Genomic DNA, 17,794 nt, shown 5'->3' with positions numbered 1-17,794 from the left:
GCTGGATGTTGTGCCATGTGCTTGCCTTTACCTGGCCCTTTTTAGCCCTATTCCTCCTGCTGACAGCCGATGATGGGGCACTATTGCATCCGCTGACACCCGACGATGGGGCACTATGTCATCCGCTTGCACCCGACGATGGGGCACTATGTCATCCGCTTGCACCCGACGATGGGGCGCTATGTCATCCGCTTGCACCCGACGATGGGGCGCTATGTCATCCGCTTGCACCCGACGATGGGGCGCTATGTCATCCGCTTGCACCCGACGATGGGGCGCTATGTCATCCGCTTGCACCCGACGATGGGGCGCTATGTCATCCGCTTGCACCCGACTATGGGGCGCTATGTCATCCGCTTGCACCCGACTATGGGGCGCTATGTCATCCGCTTGCACCCGACGATGGGGCGCTATGTCACCCGCTGACGCCGACGATGGGGCACTATGTCACCCGCTGACGCCAAGGATGGAGCCTAGTTAAGTCAGCCATAGACAGATCAAGTCTCTGTGAGTGCCTGCTGAACTGGCCGAGATCTGAAGCATGTTTGGGCAGGCTGAATGTGCCCACGTTGATCGATAGCCTGCCAGATTTTACATGCAAGTTTTTCTAGTAGCTGTTTATAGCCGATAGCAATAATCACGGTCTTCTCCTGCCGAAGCGGTTCCCTTGAATCCCCCCCCCCCCCGTCTATGGCCGGCCTTGGAATCTCTCACGGAGACCAAGAATGGGGCACTGACCACAGGCAGTAGGTCATTTGCTTCTACTCCCACTTTACGTCTACTGACCGCTGATGTCGGGATATGTTCTACCTCCACTGGCCACAGTTTTCTCCCCCCCCCAGGATCTAAAGGACAGTGAAGGGGCCTTTTGTTTTAGAAGGTTTGTGTAGCCCTGGTCTAGCATCTTTGGATCACGATATTCCTAAACTACACTGTGCAGCCCATATAAGCCTCAATAGGCATCATTTTCATGTCTCATTTCCCTTTCAGCTCACTGAAGGATTCATCACATGGATCAGCCGAGTCTACTGCATGGATGTTACATAATGCTTTATGCTTTATTTTTTTACTTGAAAGATATCGGCTCTGTCACTGAGCTTTCTGAAAATGCTATTTGCCTGGCTATTCTGTCTCAGTGGCTTCACTGCTGGAACCGACCTACCATAGAACAAGTATGAACAAGGAAAGACTGACATCTTATTTGCATTATTTGCTCCAGGTCAGAGATTCAAAATATTGAAGATTAGAGTCAGCATCGCAGCCAGATAATTGGCATTTTCAGCATGAGACCTCAGCAGTAGCAGCCTCCCTTTTATGTCAGTTAAGTTCCGGCGTGGGTTGGTGCTACTACACATACTGCTAGATCCTGGCAGGGTGTCACTCAGGCTTTCTATAAGGCCTTTATCAGAGGGCAGGGAAATCGGCCATTCCAGATAAAATAATCACCAGATTATGAAAAATGTAGGCTTTCGTTAGTTACGTTTTTTCATTTGCAGTATTAAATCCAAAACCAAAAATGTAATGCATTTAGCAATCCTAAGATGTGGTTAGCTGCATTAGTTTTCTTTTATTTATTTTTTTGGTTTTAGACTTTAGACTTTTTTCCCTCTGCTTTCACCTGGTGATCTGGCCAGTAACCCACCTTCTGTATTAGAGAGCCTCCTCCCTGGATGAAGGAGCACAGAGGGCAACAGCATTGTTAATCTGGGGGGAATGTTAGATGTACTAGCAGATTTATATACACTAACTAATTGAAACCAAACTCCAGCTCACACTGCAGTTACAGCAAACAGTTTTTTTTTTCTTTTTTTTGGGATAAAGGTTTTACAGGAATTGATAAAAGCTGATCAATGTAAGCACTTCTGTCAGTGGTAAATGGTCTGTCTCAGCATTCTTAACTAATACTGTACATCACACAGTTTACTATGCTTCAGTTATGAATGAACACAGTGAGCGAGTGTGTTCACTGTGTTCATTTAGAAAAGGAAGGGGCCAGTAATTTGCATATTTTAGCCCCTATCCCTGCTCGCCATTCTGAAACATCCCCCACAGCAGACGGGGGGGAAACGAGTGGAGGGAAAGCAGCAGCACTTTGGACCGGGGTGGTGGGGGAACCCGGGTAGTAGGGGGAACCAGCACCACACGTAGTGCTAAGGGTGTGCCCATGCGCACGCCTATAGGCCCGTTTGTAGGACAGCAAAGGGCATGACCTGAAAAAGGTCTATTTGTCATCTGATCAGCAATCTTAGCCAATGGCTGAGAGCTCTAAGCAGTGTGTGTCCTGGTGAGGGGGTCAGCACAAAGTGGCATCCAGATGGGTAGTTTATTGCATGATCACAACACAAAGGTGCAACGTTTCGGAGTCGAGCACAACCCCTTCGTCAGGCATGTGACATGCCTGACGAAGAGGAGATGCATGACCCCGAAACATTGCACATTTGTTATGTTCATGCAATAAACTATCCGTTTGGACGCCACTTTGTGCCGATCCTTGGTGTGCTGGCAAATATCTTCTACGTTGTGACTTGAACCAGTATGCAGCTGATTGTTGTTGCAGCACCCAAACCTTGAGAGCTTATACCAGGAACGTGTGCGAGGGCAATATTAAGTATTCCTGGCGAGGAGGAACACAATAGCTCAGTGGGGGAGATTGCTGTACTAACATCAGATTGTTAGTACATGATCTCCTCCCAAGCTCTTCCGGTTTCCTTATTTATTTATTTTTTGTTTTATGTTCAGCCCACTGGCTTAACTGGCCGGATTACCAGAAAAGAAAAGACCCTAAAAAAGGAAATTAATGCAGCCATCACATCGAACAATTGGTAAGCTGCACTATAATGTTTGCTTTTGCGTTTTTAATACTGCTTTGATATAATCTTTCAAGACAGCATTTGTTTTGGAAAATTTAACCTCTTGATGCGATTAAAATGACATTCAAAAGTGGAATAACATGCACAGCTTTGTGAATTCAACTATTTGTGATTTGTATAAAGTAGAGCAAAGGGAAGTGGCCCCATAGCAGTCATATTCCTTGTATTGTGTATATAGTGACTGCCCAAATCAGATTTGTTGATATGTGAAACTCCACTATATTACCTGTTAAGTGTACAGCATAGGAAGGTATTGATATAGATATATATGTATTTTTTTTCCAATAACCATTTCTGTCTTCCTGTTGAAGCCTTCCTGCTGTGGGACATCGCTAAAATCCCCCCTCGTCTTCTGCCGGTGACGGAGGATCACATCCGGATGCACCAGGTCCTGAAGGACTCCGGACTGGACTATGTGGCGGTGCTCCCTCCACACATCGCAGGTGACTGATGGCTATAAACTTTGGTTATTTTATCAATTAAAATGATAAACCTGTTCTACTGTACCTGCTCTCCCACAGGCACCCTCTGCTCCTCCTCTTCTCCATATGCCTCCATAGGAAGATGCTTCCTATGGTGGCACACATTTGGGTGCACTCCCGAACCTTGCACTGTCTGTCCATAGACACACACAGTATGGCTTGGCCCCACCCCCTGCTCTCTGCACACAGAATTTGACTGACAGCAGCAGGAGCCAATGGCTCCCGTTGCTGCCTCTCTGTCCTGAGTGAGAGAGAGGTGAGAGCCGTTGCTGTCGGGCACAGCACTGAAAGGAGTGAGGACTCGGGGTAAGTATTTAGTGGGTGAGGGGTTGATACAATTATTGGAACATGTTTTACTATAAACCGGGAATGCATTGGGATAAAACCATGTTTTCCATTCAGAAACTCTTTAAGGCAACATTCCCATTGCCTCAACCTACAGTGCAACTTTGACGCAACTTTAGGGAATGCCTGGGTAATCTTCCTGTAATGTCGGATCCAAATCATATCAATTAAGATGAGGCTCCAACTTGGAGGCGACTTCCATTAATCACTTAAGGACCAGAAGGATTTGTCCCCTTAATGACCAGGCCATTTTTTGCAATATGCACTGCGTCACTTTAACGGACAATTGCGTGGTCGTGCAACCCTGTCCCCAAGCAAAATATTTCCCACAAATAGAGCTTTCTTTTGTCGGTATGTGATCACCTCTGCGTTTTTTTGTTTTTTGTGCTATAAACAAAAAAAGACAGACAATTTTGAACAAAAACAATTTTTAACTTTTTGTTATAATAAATATCACCCAAAAAAAATGTAAAAAAACAGATTTCTTCATCAGTGTAGGCCAATATGTATTCTTCATATTTTTAGCAAAAAAATTGCAATAAGTGTATATTAATTTCCGCAAAAAATTATAGTGTGCCTACAAAAGAGGAGATTTATGGTATTTTTATAATTTTTTTCACTAGTAATGGCGGTGATCAGCGTTTTTTTTTTTTTCTTTTTTTTTTCCTCTTATATTCACCGTCTGACACAGCTCCTCTCTCTTAGCCATTGGGTTGTTACGCCACCTTTAGGAGAAGACTAGTCATAACATGTTATGAAAAACACAGAACTTTTAGTTCCGCCCAAGGGGCGGTCCCTTAGGTAACAACCCCCCAGCCTGCCATGCAGCCCTCGGTTTTATTTTGCCTAGTGAAGGAGAAGGACCTAGGAACCCTGCGGAATTGCAGAAACTTTTGCTTTTTGCACAAGATACCCTTATCCTTGTAGTCTCCCCAGCCTGGCCAGCGAGTGTGTGTAGACCAGAGCTCTGCGCTGGGTCGGCCACGATGTACCTCAGCTCCAGAGGTGGTCAGTGAGCTTTAATGCGCCGGGGCACACATATGACCGGGCTACTGATGTCTGCGTCACAGTGTGCCGTGGCCAGCAGCCACCCCGTGCTGATCAGAGAGTGGGTCTGTGATGGAATGTCTCCCAGCTCTGCAGGATTGGTAAGTACAGCTTGCCCTGCCTCGGTGGGGCTGAGCAGATGGGCATTCCCTGGGAGGTTGATTCAGGGGTCCCTCACTTCCCTCTCTTCTCTCCCTGTCCCTATCTCCCCCCCCCCCCCCCCGTGGGGGATGCTGCATGTGAATGCTGAGCGGTGTGTGTGTCATGTGCAGGGGCTCTCCGGGTGGGGGGCTGCGCTGGCTGGCTGTGCCCTGATGTGTGTTTTCTCTCCCTGGGGGTGTCTGAGAGGCTGTGTCTGTGATCCCTGCAGCACTGTTCACCAATTTTTTCTGTCATTGTCCCTCATGGTTTTTCAGTGTTCAGCGGCCATCTTAGGTGAGGACAAGGAGCAGCATGCTCTCCTGTAGCTTGGCGGCCATTTTCCCTGTGGTTTTGTCCTTTATACTGGAGCCTAAACAAGTTTTTTGGTCAGTCTCTAGGAGCAGCATGCTTTCCTGTAGTCCAGCGGCCATTTTCTCTGTGCTTTATGTCCTTATACTGGACGCTCGGTGGCCATTTTCTTTGAGCCTGAGCACATTGTAATCGGTTTCAGCACTATAAGCAACAGCTCTGGATGACACAGTGTGATCTCCTATGCACCTGGGAGCTGACAAGGAACACAGGCACTACTTGCTGGACAGCGCAGAAACAGTCAGGGTGGTGAGTCCTGCGGGAAAGAGCCCCTCAGCCAGCAGCAGTTAGGAGGGTGGGACCATCACTGTCCTAAGTCCCCATCAGGTGGCAGACAGGGTAGGGTCAGCATGGATTCAGAAACTGGTGTTTCTTCCCCCGAAATCCAGGCAATTGCAACTGGTTCGCCTGCAGAATGTGCAGTGCCCCTGGACGTTTCGTTGGCGGTCCTCAATTCGTTCGTTGCCACGATGGAGGCGGTGCATGGGCGCCAAGGTACTTGGAGATCCCTCTGCTGATGTAGGGGTACCGTAAGCCAGCCCGTTCACCTAGGGTGTTCCCGTATCTGACTTATTTTGACAAGTTAATTTACAGGGAATGGGGTCAACCGCAACGGACCTTTTCGGTCCCCAAATACATGGCGGTGCGTTACCCGTTTGAGTAGAGCCTTCTCAAAAAGTGGTCAGCTCCTCCGGTCGTGGACCCCCCAGTATCCAGGTTAAACAAAGTAACCATGATCCCGGTAGAGGGGACTTCTGCATTTAAGGATCCCACAGACAGGAAGGCAGAGGCAGTTTACGGTTGTGGGGTCAACCATGCGACCAGTACTGGCATCTGCACTTGTGTCGCAGACACTGAGTGGGCAAAACTGCTGCACCGCGAATTGGGAGAACAACAAGCTTCTCCTGTCTGCGTGGAACTAGCAGACCAACTAGTGCAAGGCCTTAAGTACATTTGTGACGCAGCCCTGGATACCCTGCCTCTGTTATCCAGGGCTTCAGTGTCAGCAGTGGTGCTGAGGTGCCTGATTTGGTTAAAATGCTGGTCTGCTGACCAGGCATCCAAAAAAGCCCTGATGGATCTACCCTTCCTTGGCGACCGGCTCTTTGGAGCCTCTTTGGATGACATTATTAAAAATGCCACAGGTGGTAAGAGTACTCCCACAGGCCAGGAATGCTAAGGAGCCACGCCGTAGGCAAGGGCCCTCATTTTCCGCTCACAAACGGCTTTTTCGTCTGCTCGGAGCTTTGACCAAACGTCCCCAGCCCGACAGGACGACCACTGAAGGACAAAACCATCCCTGGAACCCCAAGCCTAACAAGCCTGCGAGCAAGAGTGCTACCGCATGAAGGTATGCCCCCACCCGCAACATGGGGGGGGTCGCCTTTGGGAGTTTGCAGCCCGGTGGGCCTCTCGGCTGTCCGACCAGTGGGTCTGCGATCTGATTTCCTCTGGCTACAAGATAGTTGATCTCTTGGCCGCAAAACAGATTCCTCCCCTCCAGCCCACCCGTACTCCCAGCTTGCCGAGAGGCCCTCTTGGGGGCGGTAAGGGACCTGCTGAATCGTGGGGTGATAGTACCTTTTCCAGAATTGGAACGTTTCCAGGGGTTCTACTCAAACCTGTTTGTAGTGCCCAAGAAGGAAGGGGTACGTCCAATCTTGGATCTAAAACCCTCAATTACTTTGTAAAAGTACAGAGGTTCAGAATGGAATCGGTTCGCTCAGTAGTCGCTGCACTCCATCCAGGGGACTCCCTGGCGTCCTTAGACATCCAGGATGCGTACCTGCACATACCTATATGCCTCCGGCATCAAAAGTTTCTGCGATTTGCAGTCGGGGAAGCCCACTACCAGTTTTGTGGCTCTCCCTTTTGGTTTGGCATCAGCCCCCCGAGTCTTTACCAAGGTATGGGCTCCTGTTTTGGCGTTGCTACAGCAACGCGGGATCGTGATCGTGGGTTACCTAGACGATCTCCTCCTGAGAGCATCTTCCACCTCAGAGTTAGAGGAGGCTGTGGCGATCACCATGCAGACCCTGCAGGAATTTGGGTGGCTGTTGAACCTAAAAAAGTCGGTGTTCGTACCAACTCAGCGTTTGGAGTACCTAGGCTTGCTATTGGACTCTATGGAAGCGAGAGTGTTTCTCCCTTCAGACAAGCTGCAGACTCAGAGCCACGGTCAAACTGCTGATGAACCGCAAGTGGTCGACGCTACACTTCTGCATGCGAGTCCAGGGACTCATGGTGGCCTCCTTCAAGGCAGTACCATATGCCCAGTTCCACACCAGAGTCCTGCAGAAAGATTTTGACAAATTGGGACAAATCTCAGTTTTCCCTGGATCGACAGATCCAGGTGAGCCAGTTAGGGATTCCCTGATCTGGTGGCTGAGGTCCCCGGTACTTCAGTCCGGGAAGTCGTTCCTACCTCTGAAATGGACGGTGATCACAACGGACGCCAGCCTATCCGGCTGGGGTGGAGTAATGGGAGTTCAGTCGACTCAGGGCCTCTGGTCAGCGGATGAATCCAAATTGCCGATCAATCTGCTTGAACTGAGAGTGATCAGGCTATGCCTCTCCACATGGTCGTTGAGACTGCGAGGGAGTCCAATCAGGATCCAGTCAGACAACGCCACGGCTGTGGCATACGTCAGTCGCCAAGGAGGAACAAGAAGCTCGGCCGCGGCACGGGAGGTCGCTCACATACTTCGGTGGGCAGAGCGACATGTACCGGCCCTGTCGGCCATTTACATCCCAGGAGTGGAGAACTAGCAGGAGGACTATCTAAGTCTCCAGACGCTGGACCCAGGAGAATGGGCGTTGCATCCGGTGGTGTTCAGGCTACTGTGCCTGCGGTGGGGCACACCAGACATGGATCTTCTGGCCTCCCGTCTCAATCGGAAGGTGCCGAGATTCGTGTCCTGGACAAGAGATCCATGGGCAGACGTGTCAGACATGCTGGTGGCTCCGTGGGATCAGTACCAGCTGATCTATGCCTTTCCTCCACTGAAACTCTTACCACGTCTTCTTCGCAGAGTGGAGGCCGAGGGAATCCCAGTAATGCTGATTGCCCCAGATTGGCCCCAGCGTCTCTGGTACGCAGACCTAGTGCGCCTGGTGGCAGACGCTCCCTGGCAACTGCCATTACGAGAAGACCTTCTGTCTCAAGCCCGATTCTCCATCCTGCTTTACCATCGCTGGTTTTAATGGCATGGCTATTGAGAGCCAGGTCTTTCAGACTGGGTGATCCAAACAATGCTGAGAGCACGGAAATCTTCTGCCTGGAAAATATATCATCGTACCTGGAAGGCCTACATCTCCTACATGTGTGAGGAGAAAGGATGGCATCCGTGCTCCTTTTCTATATCCAGGGTCCTGCTGTTTTTTTCAGCAAGGAGTAGAAACTGTCTTTGAGCACCATTGAGGGACAAATATTAGCTTTGGCTGTCTTTTTTCAGCAAACTCTGGCATCTGGCTCTCTAGTGAGCACTTTTGTTCGGGTGCGGCATGTAGTTCCTCCGGTGCATCCACCGTTACCTCCGTGGGATCTGAACCTGGTGTTATCGGCGCTGCAAAAACCGCCATTTGAAAATATCAGAGAGATCCCTCTGACTCTTTCCCAGAAAGTGGTCTTTCTAGTGGCCATTACATCGGCAGGGAGGGTTTCGGAACTGGCGGCCTTGTCCTGCAAGTTGCCCTATCTAGTTATCCACAAGGATAAGGTGGTGTTGCGTCCGCAACCTTCTTTTCCGAAGGTGGTCTCGGCGTTTCACATCAATGAAGACATTGTGTTACCATCTGTTTCCTAAGCCGACACATCCTTAGGAGGTGGCCCTCCATTCCCTGAACGTGGTTCGGGCTCTGAGGGTTTATTTGTTTGCCACGGCTCTCTTCTGGAAGCCAGACTCCCTGTTTGTTTCGGTGGCTGGTCCAAAGAAAGGCATGGCGGTCTCATCGGCCACCATTTCCAGGTGGATCAGGCAGTACAAGCCTACGCCTTGAAGGGGCAGGTGCTCCCCCTTTCCGGTCACGGCCCACTCCACATGGAACCCCTGCTAAAAATTAGAACTCTACAACTCATGATACATTAGTGTGATGGTCAGTAAGAGGAATGATCCTTACACTTGGGAAGAATTACCTCCTTACAGATAGCTAAAAAGATTAATGGTGTCAATGGGAACTCATCTGAGAGGCAGAAATTGCCCAATGCTGAAGGAACCCCTAGCAACCTCTGGAGGAACCCTAGTTGAGAATCACTGTTCTAATGTAATGGGGGCACTCTTATGTGTAATGGGGCACTATGACGTGGAAATGTCTGCAGTGTAATGGAGTGCTGTGACATGAAAGGGAACTGAGGACACAGTGGGACCGCTGTGAAAAGGGTCTGCAAAGTTTTTTTATTTATTTTTAGATAATTCTGTGTGTCTGTCTTTTGAGATGTTGAGGGGAAGAACAAACTTGCATTGGGGGGGGGGGGGGGCAAAAAAAAATGTTTTCACGGTGCCCAAACCATATTGGGTCAGGCGAGTTTGCTGGCCAATCAAGCAGAATGAGGCCATGATCATTAAACCAGGTATTGGTAGTTTTGGCAGTGTGAGCAGGTGCCAAGTCCTGTTGGGAAAATGAAATCTGCATCTCCATAAAACTGGTCGGCAGAGGGAAGCACGAAGTGCTCTAGAATTTCCTGATGGAGGGCTGCGCTGACTTTGGACTTGATAAAATACCAGCAGATGACATGGCTCCCCAAATCATCACTGACTGTGAAAACTGGACCTCGTGCAACTTGGATTCTGTGCCTCTCCACTCTTCCTCCAGACACTGGGACCTTAATTTTCAAATCAAATGCAAAATTTACATTCATCCAAAAAGAGGACTTTGGACCACTGAACAACAGTCCAGTCCTTTTTCTCCTTAGTCCAGGTAAGATGCTTCTGACGTGTCCCTGGTTCAGGAGTGGCTGGACACAATGTGCCAGTTGTAGTCCATGTCCTGGATACGTCTGTGTGTGTGCTGGCTCTTGAAGCACTGATACCGGCCATAGTCCACTCCTTGTAAATCTCCCGCAAATTCTTGAAGGGCCTTTGCTTCACAATCATCTCAAGGCTGCAGTTATCCCTGTTGCTTGTGCACCTTTTTCTACCACAGTTTTCCCTTCCACTCAACTTTTCATTAATATGCTTGGATACAGCACTCTGTGAACAACTAAACTCTTTAGCAATGACCTTTTGTGACTTACCTTCCTTGTGGAGGGTGTCAATGTCTGTCTACTGGACAACTGTCAAGTTAGCAGTCTTCCCCATGATTTTGTAACCTACTGAACTAGACGGAGAGACCATTTGAAGGCTCAGGAAACCTTTTACAGGTGTTTTGCATTAATAAGCTGGTTAGAGTGTGACACCATGAGTCTACAATATTGAACTTTTTCACAATATTCTAATTTTCTGAGATCTTAAATTTGGGGTTTTTACTTGCTGTGTAAGCCATAATCGTCAAAATGAAAAGGAAAAAAAAAATGCTTGAAATATCATTCTGTGTGTAATGAATCTATATGATACGAGTTTCACTTTTTGAATTGAACTGAACAAAAATTACTTTTTGATATTCTAATTTTTTGAGATGCACCTGTATATCAGTGCCCGGAGTTCAGCTTTAAAATGAACTTGCTTTGCTCTATATGGCAAGGCACCGGTTTTCTTAAACGCAATGTTACATTCTTTAAAAGGCAAAAACAAATGTGTATGATCTCTACCAAAGCAAACAGACACATGTGAACAGGCCCTCAGGCTAGCCATAGTTTTCTCCAAGACACACATGCGGGAAGCTATCAGCTGGTGCAACGTAGCTCTGGGTCCTCCTGCTTCTTCTCATGTGACTTGCCTGATGGCACATTTTGACACTTTTTTTTTTTTTTTTCTTTCGTTATTGAGAAAAGGAAAGGATCGCTCCTATTAATGGGAAATTTTCTAGCAAGTTTAAAGTTCTCCCTGCCACTTCAAGGTCTGGTCATCACAATCAGGGGCAGGATTGGGGCATTTATGGCCTCCCAATAGCTTTTACTGTCCTGAATGTTGACACATTCTTGCTGGTTTCGCACCCAATTATTACAAATCAATGCAGGGATCACCATACTGTATCTAGACCTGGACCTTTGGTCCTGCATGATTGGATCTGTTTCTTGAAATTGATTTGGACATGACCTCTAGACTGCAATATTCCATTAAAGAGGAAGTAAACCCTGATGGGTTTACTTCCTCTTTCATTCCCTGCAAAGGTAAAGCATAATGGACTACTATGCATCGCATAGTAGTCCATTATGTGTCACTTACCTGACACAGGAGCCAGCGAAGTCACCGCTGTCCCCTGTAGTCCGGCGCATCCAACTTCTCGGTGGGTCTCACCGCTCCGCTGCGATGATGTCACTCCCTCGCTTGCGCATGGGAGCCGCCACGCGCGGCATATCGCCGTTGACAGGTGCCACGCTCAGTGCACCTGCGCGCCGCTGTCTACGGCGCATGTGCCGTAGACGGTGGTGCCTGTCTTTCGGCAAATATCTCCTAAACCGTGTAGGTTTAGGAGATATTTCTTGGACCTACAGGTAAGCCTTAATCTAGGCTTACCTGTAGGTCAAAGTGTGTTGTAAGGGTTTACAACCACTTTAAGTTGACTTGCTTTGAGATAGTTTCTGAAGTATAACTTGTAGTACTCTCAGGGAAAGGTTGCCTTTCAGGGTTCATTACAATCAAAATTTAGTTCAAGAGAAAACCTCAAGCCTACTACCCCAGCATGACCAATCCAGAATTGATGAGCCATGGGGCCAGTGTTTTAGGGAGCCACATCCTTGTCCATGCGGTCATCATGCAGCTGTTTCAGTTGATGATGAACTCTGGGTCAATGCCTAGGAAAGAAACTAATTGTCCCCTATTTGGACACTTGGCAGGTGGTATAAAAAGTCGGGTTACATGCTGCCATTTTTCTGTATATGCAGTCATTGTGCAGCTGTTCTAATTGTTCTGAGACTGTTTGTATGAGTTGGGCACTGATGCAGTTATGGAAAACTGTAAAAAATGTCCCCAATGCAGGTATAGTCATCTGTCATCCTCTCCTATAGATTGAATCTATAGAGGTACAGCTGTGCGTTTCAAAGATGAATCCTCACAGTCCCAAGTTGGATCAGGCATTGTATTGCACTTGGATAGGCAAATAGGTAATGGACCCTCCAGACACTGGATAGAACCAGAGGCGATCCCATTGTTGGCTTGTTTTTAAGGGCATCATTGGGGCAGATCTACTACTGCTATCACACATTCGCCAGGGTCGCAAGGTTGTGAAGGTACACATTTATCCAGGTCATGGTATATCTAATAGTAGCTAGTCACGTTCAACTGAACTTGTTTTGGAATGTTGAAGACGTTCGAGTGCACATAGTGTCAAACGCAAGACCCGTGGTCCAAAACCGGCCTGCCGGGCCATTTCATGTGGCCCTTGCACCCAGGTTTTTTTTTTTTTTTGTCATAATGTGGCAGAACTCCATTCCACCACCTCCAGGTCACACTTTCCCCTCCCCGCTCACCACTGTCATGTGTAAACACCGAAGCCTTCTGTGTTTATAAGGGCCGCTTTCCTGTCACATGTGCAGGTGCAGTGTGGGAATAGGCATCACGTGGTAAGCTGCACTGCGAACCCCATCTGTGCCCAGTTGCATATTTTATTCACAATAGAAAATGGAGGGGGACACTGATGGGCACTCTGGACGTTAGGGGGAGGGGACACTGATGGGCACTCTGGACGTTAGGGGGAGGGGACACTGATGGGCACTCCTGGATGTTGGGGGGGGGGGGGGGGGGACACTGATGGGCACTGCTGGATGTAAGGGGGAAGGGAAAACTGACGGGTGCTCCAGGATGTTAGGGGGAGGGGACACTGATGGACACTCCTGGATGTTAGTGGAAGAGGACACTGGGCACTTCTGGATGTTAGGGGGAGAGGACACTGTTGGGCACTTCTGTATGTTAGGAGGAGAGGACACTGATGGGCACTCCTGAATGTAAAGGGGAGGGGGCACTGATGGGCACCTCCTGAATACTAGGAGGGACTCTTTATAAACGTATTTTTTATTTTTTGCCCCATGAATATTTTTTAAATGCACAATGTGGCTCTCATACTCTAAAAGTTTGAAGCTCCAGTCGCTGTATTCGCCATTATTATTGGGAGAAAGGTGTTGTAAATTGAACCTGTTAACAGACTATTGACATGGTGACTTCATTTCTATTGGGAGCTGTGTGCCTGACACTGTTACTTTTTGTCTGTTACTCTGTGTACAGCTGATAAGCCCCTGACAGGAGATTACAAAGTGTCAGTAGAACACGGAGGTAATGTGATATCCACTCATGACCTCAGCCACTTCTTCCTCCGGTGCCTGAAGACCAATGAATACGATGGGAAGAGCGTCACACTATCCCAGAATTACTAACTGCTCCGTCTGCTGCTTGTATGCTTTAAGGAACGCAAAGTACCGGTAATTCCTGTAGAAGCTTAAACTCTACCTGTCGGCCATAATAAGTTAAAGTGCAACTCCACTTTTGTAGAGAAAAAAAACAATCCTTTCTCGGTGATCCAACAAACACTGTAGCGGGATCTTACCTTTTTTCTGCTGTGCATTTAAAAAAATGTTTGTTCCACTATGCTCTTGCTAGCCTGATTTCCTGTATGTAGAGTCTGGTTCATTATAACCATCTTGTGCATTTTCAGTGTTCTAAAGAAGAAAGTTGCTGTGTCAACATGCCTTTTAGTAATTAAAATGTATGTAATCTCTATTAATAAACGCATCGTGTTTGCTTCCTTTTGGCCTGTTATAATAAAACTCTATCAGTGGTTTATTTATCTGTTCAAAAAGTGCAAAAAAATCAGCTTCTCCTCCTGCCAGAAATGTTGTGAGCTGATAACCTCCTGTGCTCTCGGCCTCTGAACTGTTCTCGGTAAGCTGTTCCCTAACATCTCTGTGAACTACAAATCAACTCCCCCAGTTCTGGAGAAGAAAGGGAGGTGTTACATAGTCTCAACAAAGTTATGTAGTCTCAACACACTCCCTGTACTAGAGTGACAATGCCGCTCAATATGGTTGTCACAAAATAAAGGAAGTGTGTTATTGGCAGTATTACCAGCCATATAGAAATTTTAAATAAAGGGGAAAAAAGTCTTAAAAAGGAAAGCTAATGCAGCCACCACAACTAAGAACTAATAGGCTGCAAACCTATAAATTTCTGTTCTTGGTTTTAGATAAATTTTTAAAGCCCAACTCAAGGACACTTGGCGATCGTCACTCCCCTGACAATTGGCGCACGATAAATATGCGGCAATCATGGCAAATCGCATCACATGAAGCTCGTCGCCCCAAAAAAGTTCAGGAGCTCCTTCTGGGCGTCAAGCTTCACACAATGCGGATTGCAGCACTATTTATCACGTGATAATCGCGGCAGAACCGCACCGCATTTTTAGGTGCCATTCAAACAAATGTCATCTGAAATGGGCCTTGTGCAATTTGTCATTCACACCTGGGTGTTTTGAAATTGCGAGCAGAATCGCAGAATGTGTGAATGCAGCCTTGGGGCAGTTCACACCAAAATTTCTGCATTCCCGATGCGTTTCTGCATGCACGTTTTTGATGCAATCCAGTGTGGTTTTCCCCTCCCTTTTTTTTATTTTATTTTTATTTATTTTTTCCTTGATCTCAATGGAGAACGTGTGCATTCCGGTGCATTTTTAATGCATTTTGCCGCATTCTATACGGACAAAATTTCAACATATTCTACTTTTTTTGTTGACTGTCCTGGAACGCACTGCACTGGTGTGAACGAGGGTCATTGGAATCCATGTTAAACACAGTCCATACATTTTTAATGCAGAATAAATACGCACTGGACTGCATCTTATGTGATCCAGCCCTTAGGGGCACTCCAGATGCCTTTCCAAATACATTCCAGATGATCTTCTTCTTTCTTCTTCTTTCTTCTTCTTTCTCTTCCTTCTTCTTTCTTCTTCTTTCTTCTTCTTTCTCTTCTTTCTTCCTTCTTTCTTCTTCCTTCTTCCTTCTTCCTTCTTCCTTCTTCCTTCTTCCTTCTCCTCCTTCTCCTTCTTTTTTTTTTCACTGTATTGGGGTTCAGCAAAAAATGCAACATATTCTATTTTTTTAATTTTTTTATGGAACTGACCTGACTGGTGTGAACTATGCCGTTGGAAACCATATAACCTACTTTCCACGTGTCTTTGATGCAGGTAAAAAAAAAAACGCATTGGACTGCATATGGTGTGAACGGGCCCTTAGGGAGTATCTTACCAAAAGTGAAATTCCTATTACAGAGGATGCCTAAAATGACATGTATTTTAGTACAGAAGTCTAAGAAAATCAGTGAGCCAATCACACAAGCAGGAAATTTATATTTCTGGGGGTGTTCTGTCCACCAAGGTTGTACATAACTCCTCCAGTTTGGCATATTACATTGAATTTTTTGACAGTCTTTGGTTGTAGCTTCAGATTGGAAGGGTCGTTTTAAAAATCTGGAATCACCAAATAGCTGTCAATAGCGTTTATATGCTATACGATTTTTTTAATTTTTTTTAAAAAGTGGGATTCCCCTTTTAACTATTTTTGTAGGCTGAAAGGATATTTAGCCACTCAATTTTACCAGTAACGTTGTGTATCTCCACAATGATGCCAATGGTTTCTATTGAATAGCTGGCCTGTGCTCTCAGCATTAATGGCTGCCAAAATGATATGCCCACCATATACTACATTTTGAAAATGGACTTTAACATGTTAAAGTGCCTTATATACAGCAGCTGTGCAAAGTTTAAGTGAAGAAATGTAATACAATAGTGAATACTAATGTGGGTATTGGTGTAAAATTGCAATAAATTGGTTGCACTAAAACATGCTTGAGTTTTTTTTTTCTCTCCAAAATGCATCACACTGTGGCACTGGCTCTGATGTAAAAGCTTTGTAGATGAACTCCTCTACACATACCTGACTTTACCTCCTGGAGCAATGGATGCTATCCATAGTGTCACACATATACCATGATATTGCAAACCACCAGTACCATTAAAGTGGTTGTATAGTCAATTTTGGGACTTTTACCTACAGGAAAGCCTATAATAAGGCTTACCTGTAGGTAAAAAAAAATCTCCTAAACCTGTACAGTTTAGAAAATATTCCCCTCGCAATGCGCCACTGACTGCAGCGGTGCATGCGCACAGGGGATTCTCGGGTGAAAGTCCGGCAGACGCCGGACCCTGCCAGAAAGAAATCTGTGACGATATCGCGGCTCCGGTCTCTCACAGCGCCGGAGCCGCGATACCCGGAAGAATCGCTGAGGGCACATGTCGGCTCCCTCGACGTGGATCGGGCCAGATGTCGGGGCCTCGTTCTAAGGTAAGTATTTCATAATGAGCTAGTATGCAGTGCATACTAGCTCATTATGCCTTTTCCTTTGCAGGTGAGTAAAAAAATTAAAATTTTAGTGGGTATACAACCGCTTTAACTGTGAACTAGCCAGAGTATAATTATAGGGCCAGAAAAACAAGATTATTATTATTAGGGATACACTGATGCACTTTTTTTTTTTTTTTTTTTTTTAATGTATGTATTTATTTATTTTTAATGTTATGCTATTTTCAATGTGAAATGTGTAAATATACTGTATGTTAAAGGTGTAAAAATATTAACGAACAAAGCAAACAAAAAAAAAACCTTTTTTAATCATTAATAGTTTATAAAATACAGTGGTGTGAAAAAGTGTTTGCCCCCTTCCTCATTTCCTGTTCCTTTGCATGTTTGTCACACTTAAGTGTTTCGGAACATCAAACCAATTTAAACAATAGTCAAGGACAACACAAGTAAACACAAAATGCAATTTGTAAATGAAGGTGTTTATTATTAAAGGTGAAAAAAAATCCAAACCATCATGGCCCTGTGTGAAAAAGTGATTGCCCCCTAAACCTAATAACTGGTTGGGCCACCCTTAGCAGCAACAACTGCAACCAAGCGTTTGCGATAACGTGCAATGAGGCTTTTACAGCGTCCTGGAGGAATTTTGGCCCACTCATCTTTGCAGAATTGTCCTAATTCAGTTACATTAGAGGGTTTTCGAGCATGAACAGCCTTTTTAAGGTCATACCACAACATCTCAATAGGATTCAGGTCAGGACTTTGGCTAGGCCACTCCAAAGTCTTCATTTTGTTTTTCTTCAGCCATTCGGTGGTGGACTTGCTGGTGTGTTTAGGATCATTGTCCTGCTGCAGAACCCAAGTTCGTTTCAGCTTGAGTACACGAACAGATGGTCGCACATTCTCCTTCAGGATCTCTTGGTAGACAGCAGAATTCATAGTTCCTTTTATCACGGCAAGTCTTCCAGGTCCTGAAGCAGCAAAACAGCCCCAGACCATCACACTACCACCACCAAATTTTACTGTTGGTATAATGTTCTTTTTATGAAATGCAGTGTTCCTTCTACGCCAGATATACTTGGACACACACCTTCCAAAGA

At 46.3% G+C, this 17,794-nt stretch overlaps 1 protein-coding gene and 1 long non-coding RNA gene across 2 annotated transcripts in view; one reads left to right on the top strand and one right to left on the bottom strand.

Moving 5' to 3' along the window:
- Window positions 1-14,111, top strand: part of BLVRB (biliverdin reductase B) — a 36,066-nt gene extending 21,955 nt beyond the window's left edge. The window contains exons 4-5 of the mRNA XM_077482435.1: window positions 3,182-3,313; window positions 13,573-14,111. Of these exons, the coding sequence (XP_077338561.1) occupies window positions 3,182-3,313; window positions 13,573-13,721 (281 nt within the window). The 3' untranslated portion in view covers window positions 13,722-14,111. The remainder of the gene's footprint in view (window positions 1-3,181; window positions 3,314-13,572) is intronic.
- The window catches only part of LOC143983127 (uncharacterized), a 71,151-nt gene that overhangs the window by 3,223 nt on the left and 50,134 nt on the right, over window positions 1-17,794 (bottom strand). The window lies entirely within an intron of this gene.

Source organism: Lithobates pipiens, unplaced genomic scaffold (assembly GCF_037356315.1).
Source record: "Lithobates pipiens isolate NorthernLeopardFrog02 unplaced genomic scaffold, aLitPip1_a1.2 Scaffold_1, whole genome shotgun sequence".
Lineage (NCBI taxonomy): Eukaryota > Metazoa > Chordata > Amphibia > Anura > Ranidae > Lithobates > Lithobates pipiens.
The sequence above is the reverse complement of the archived record's forward strand: the minus strand, read 5'-3'. Positions and strand labels throughout refer to the sequence as shown.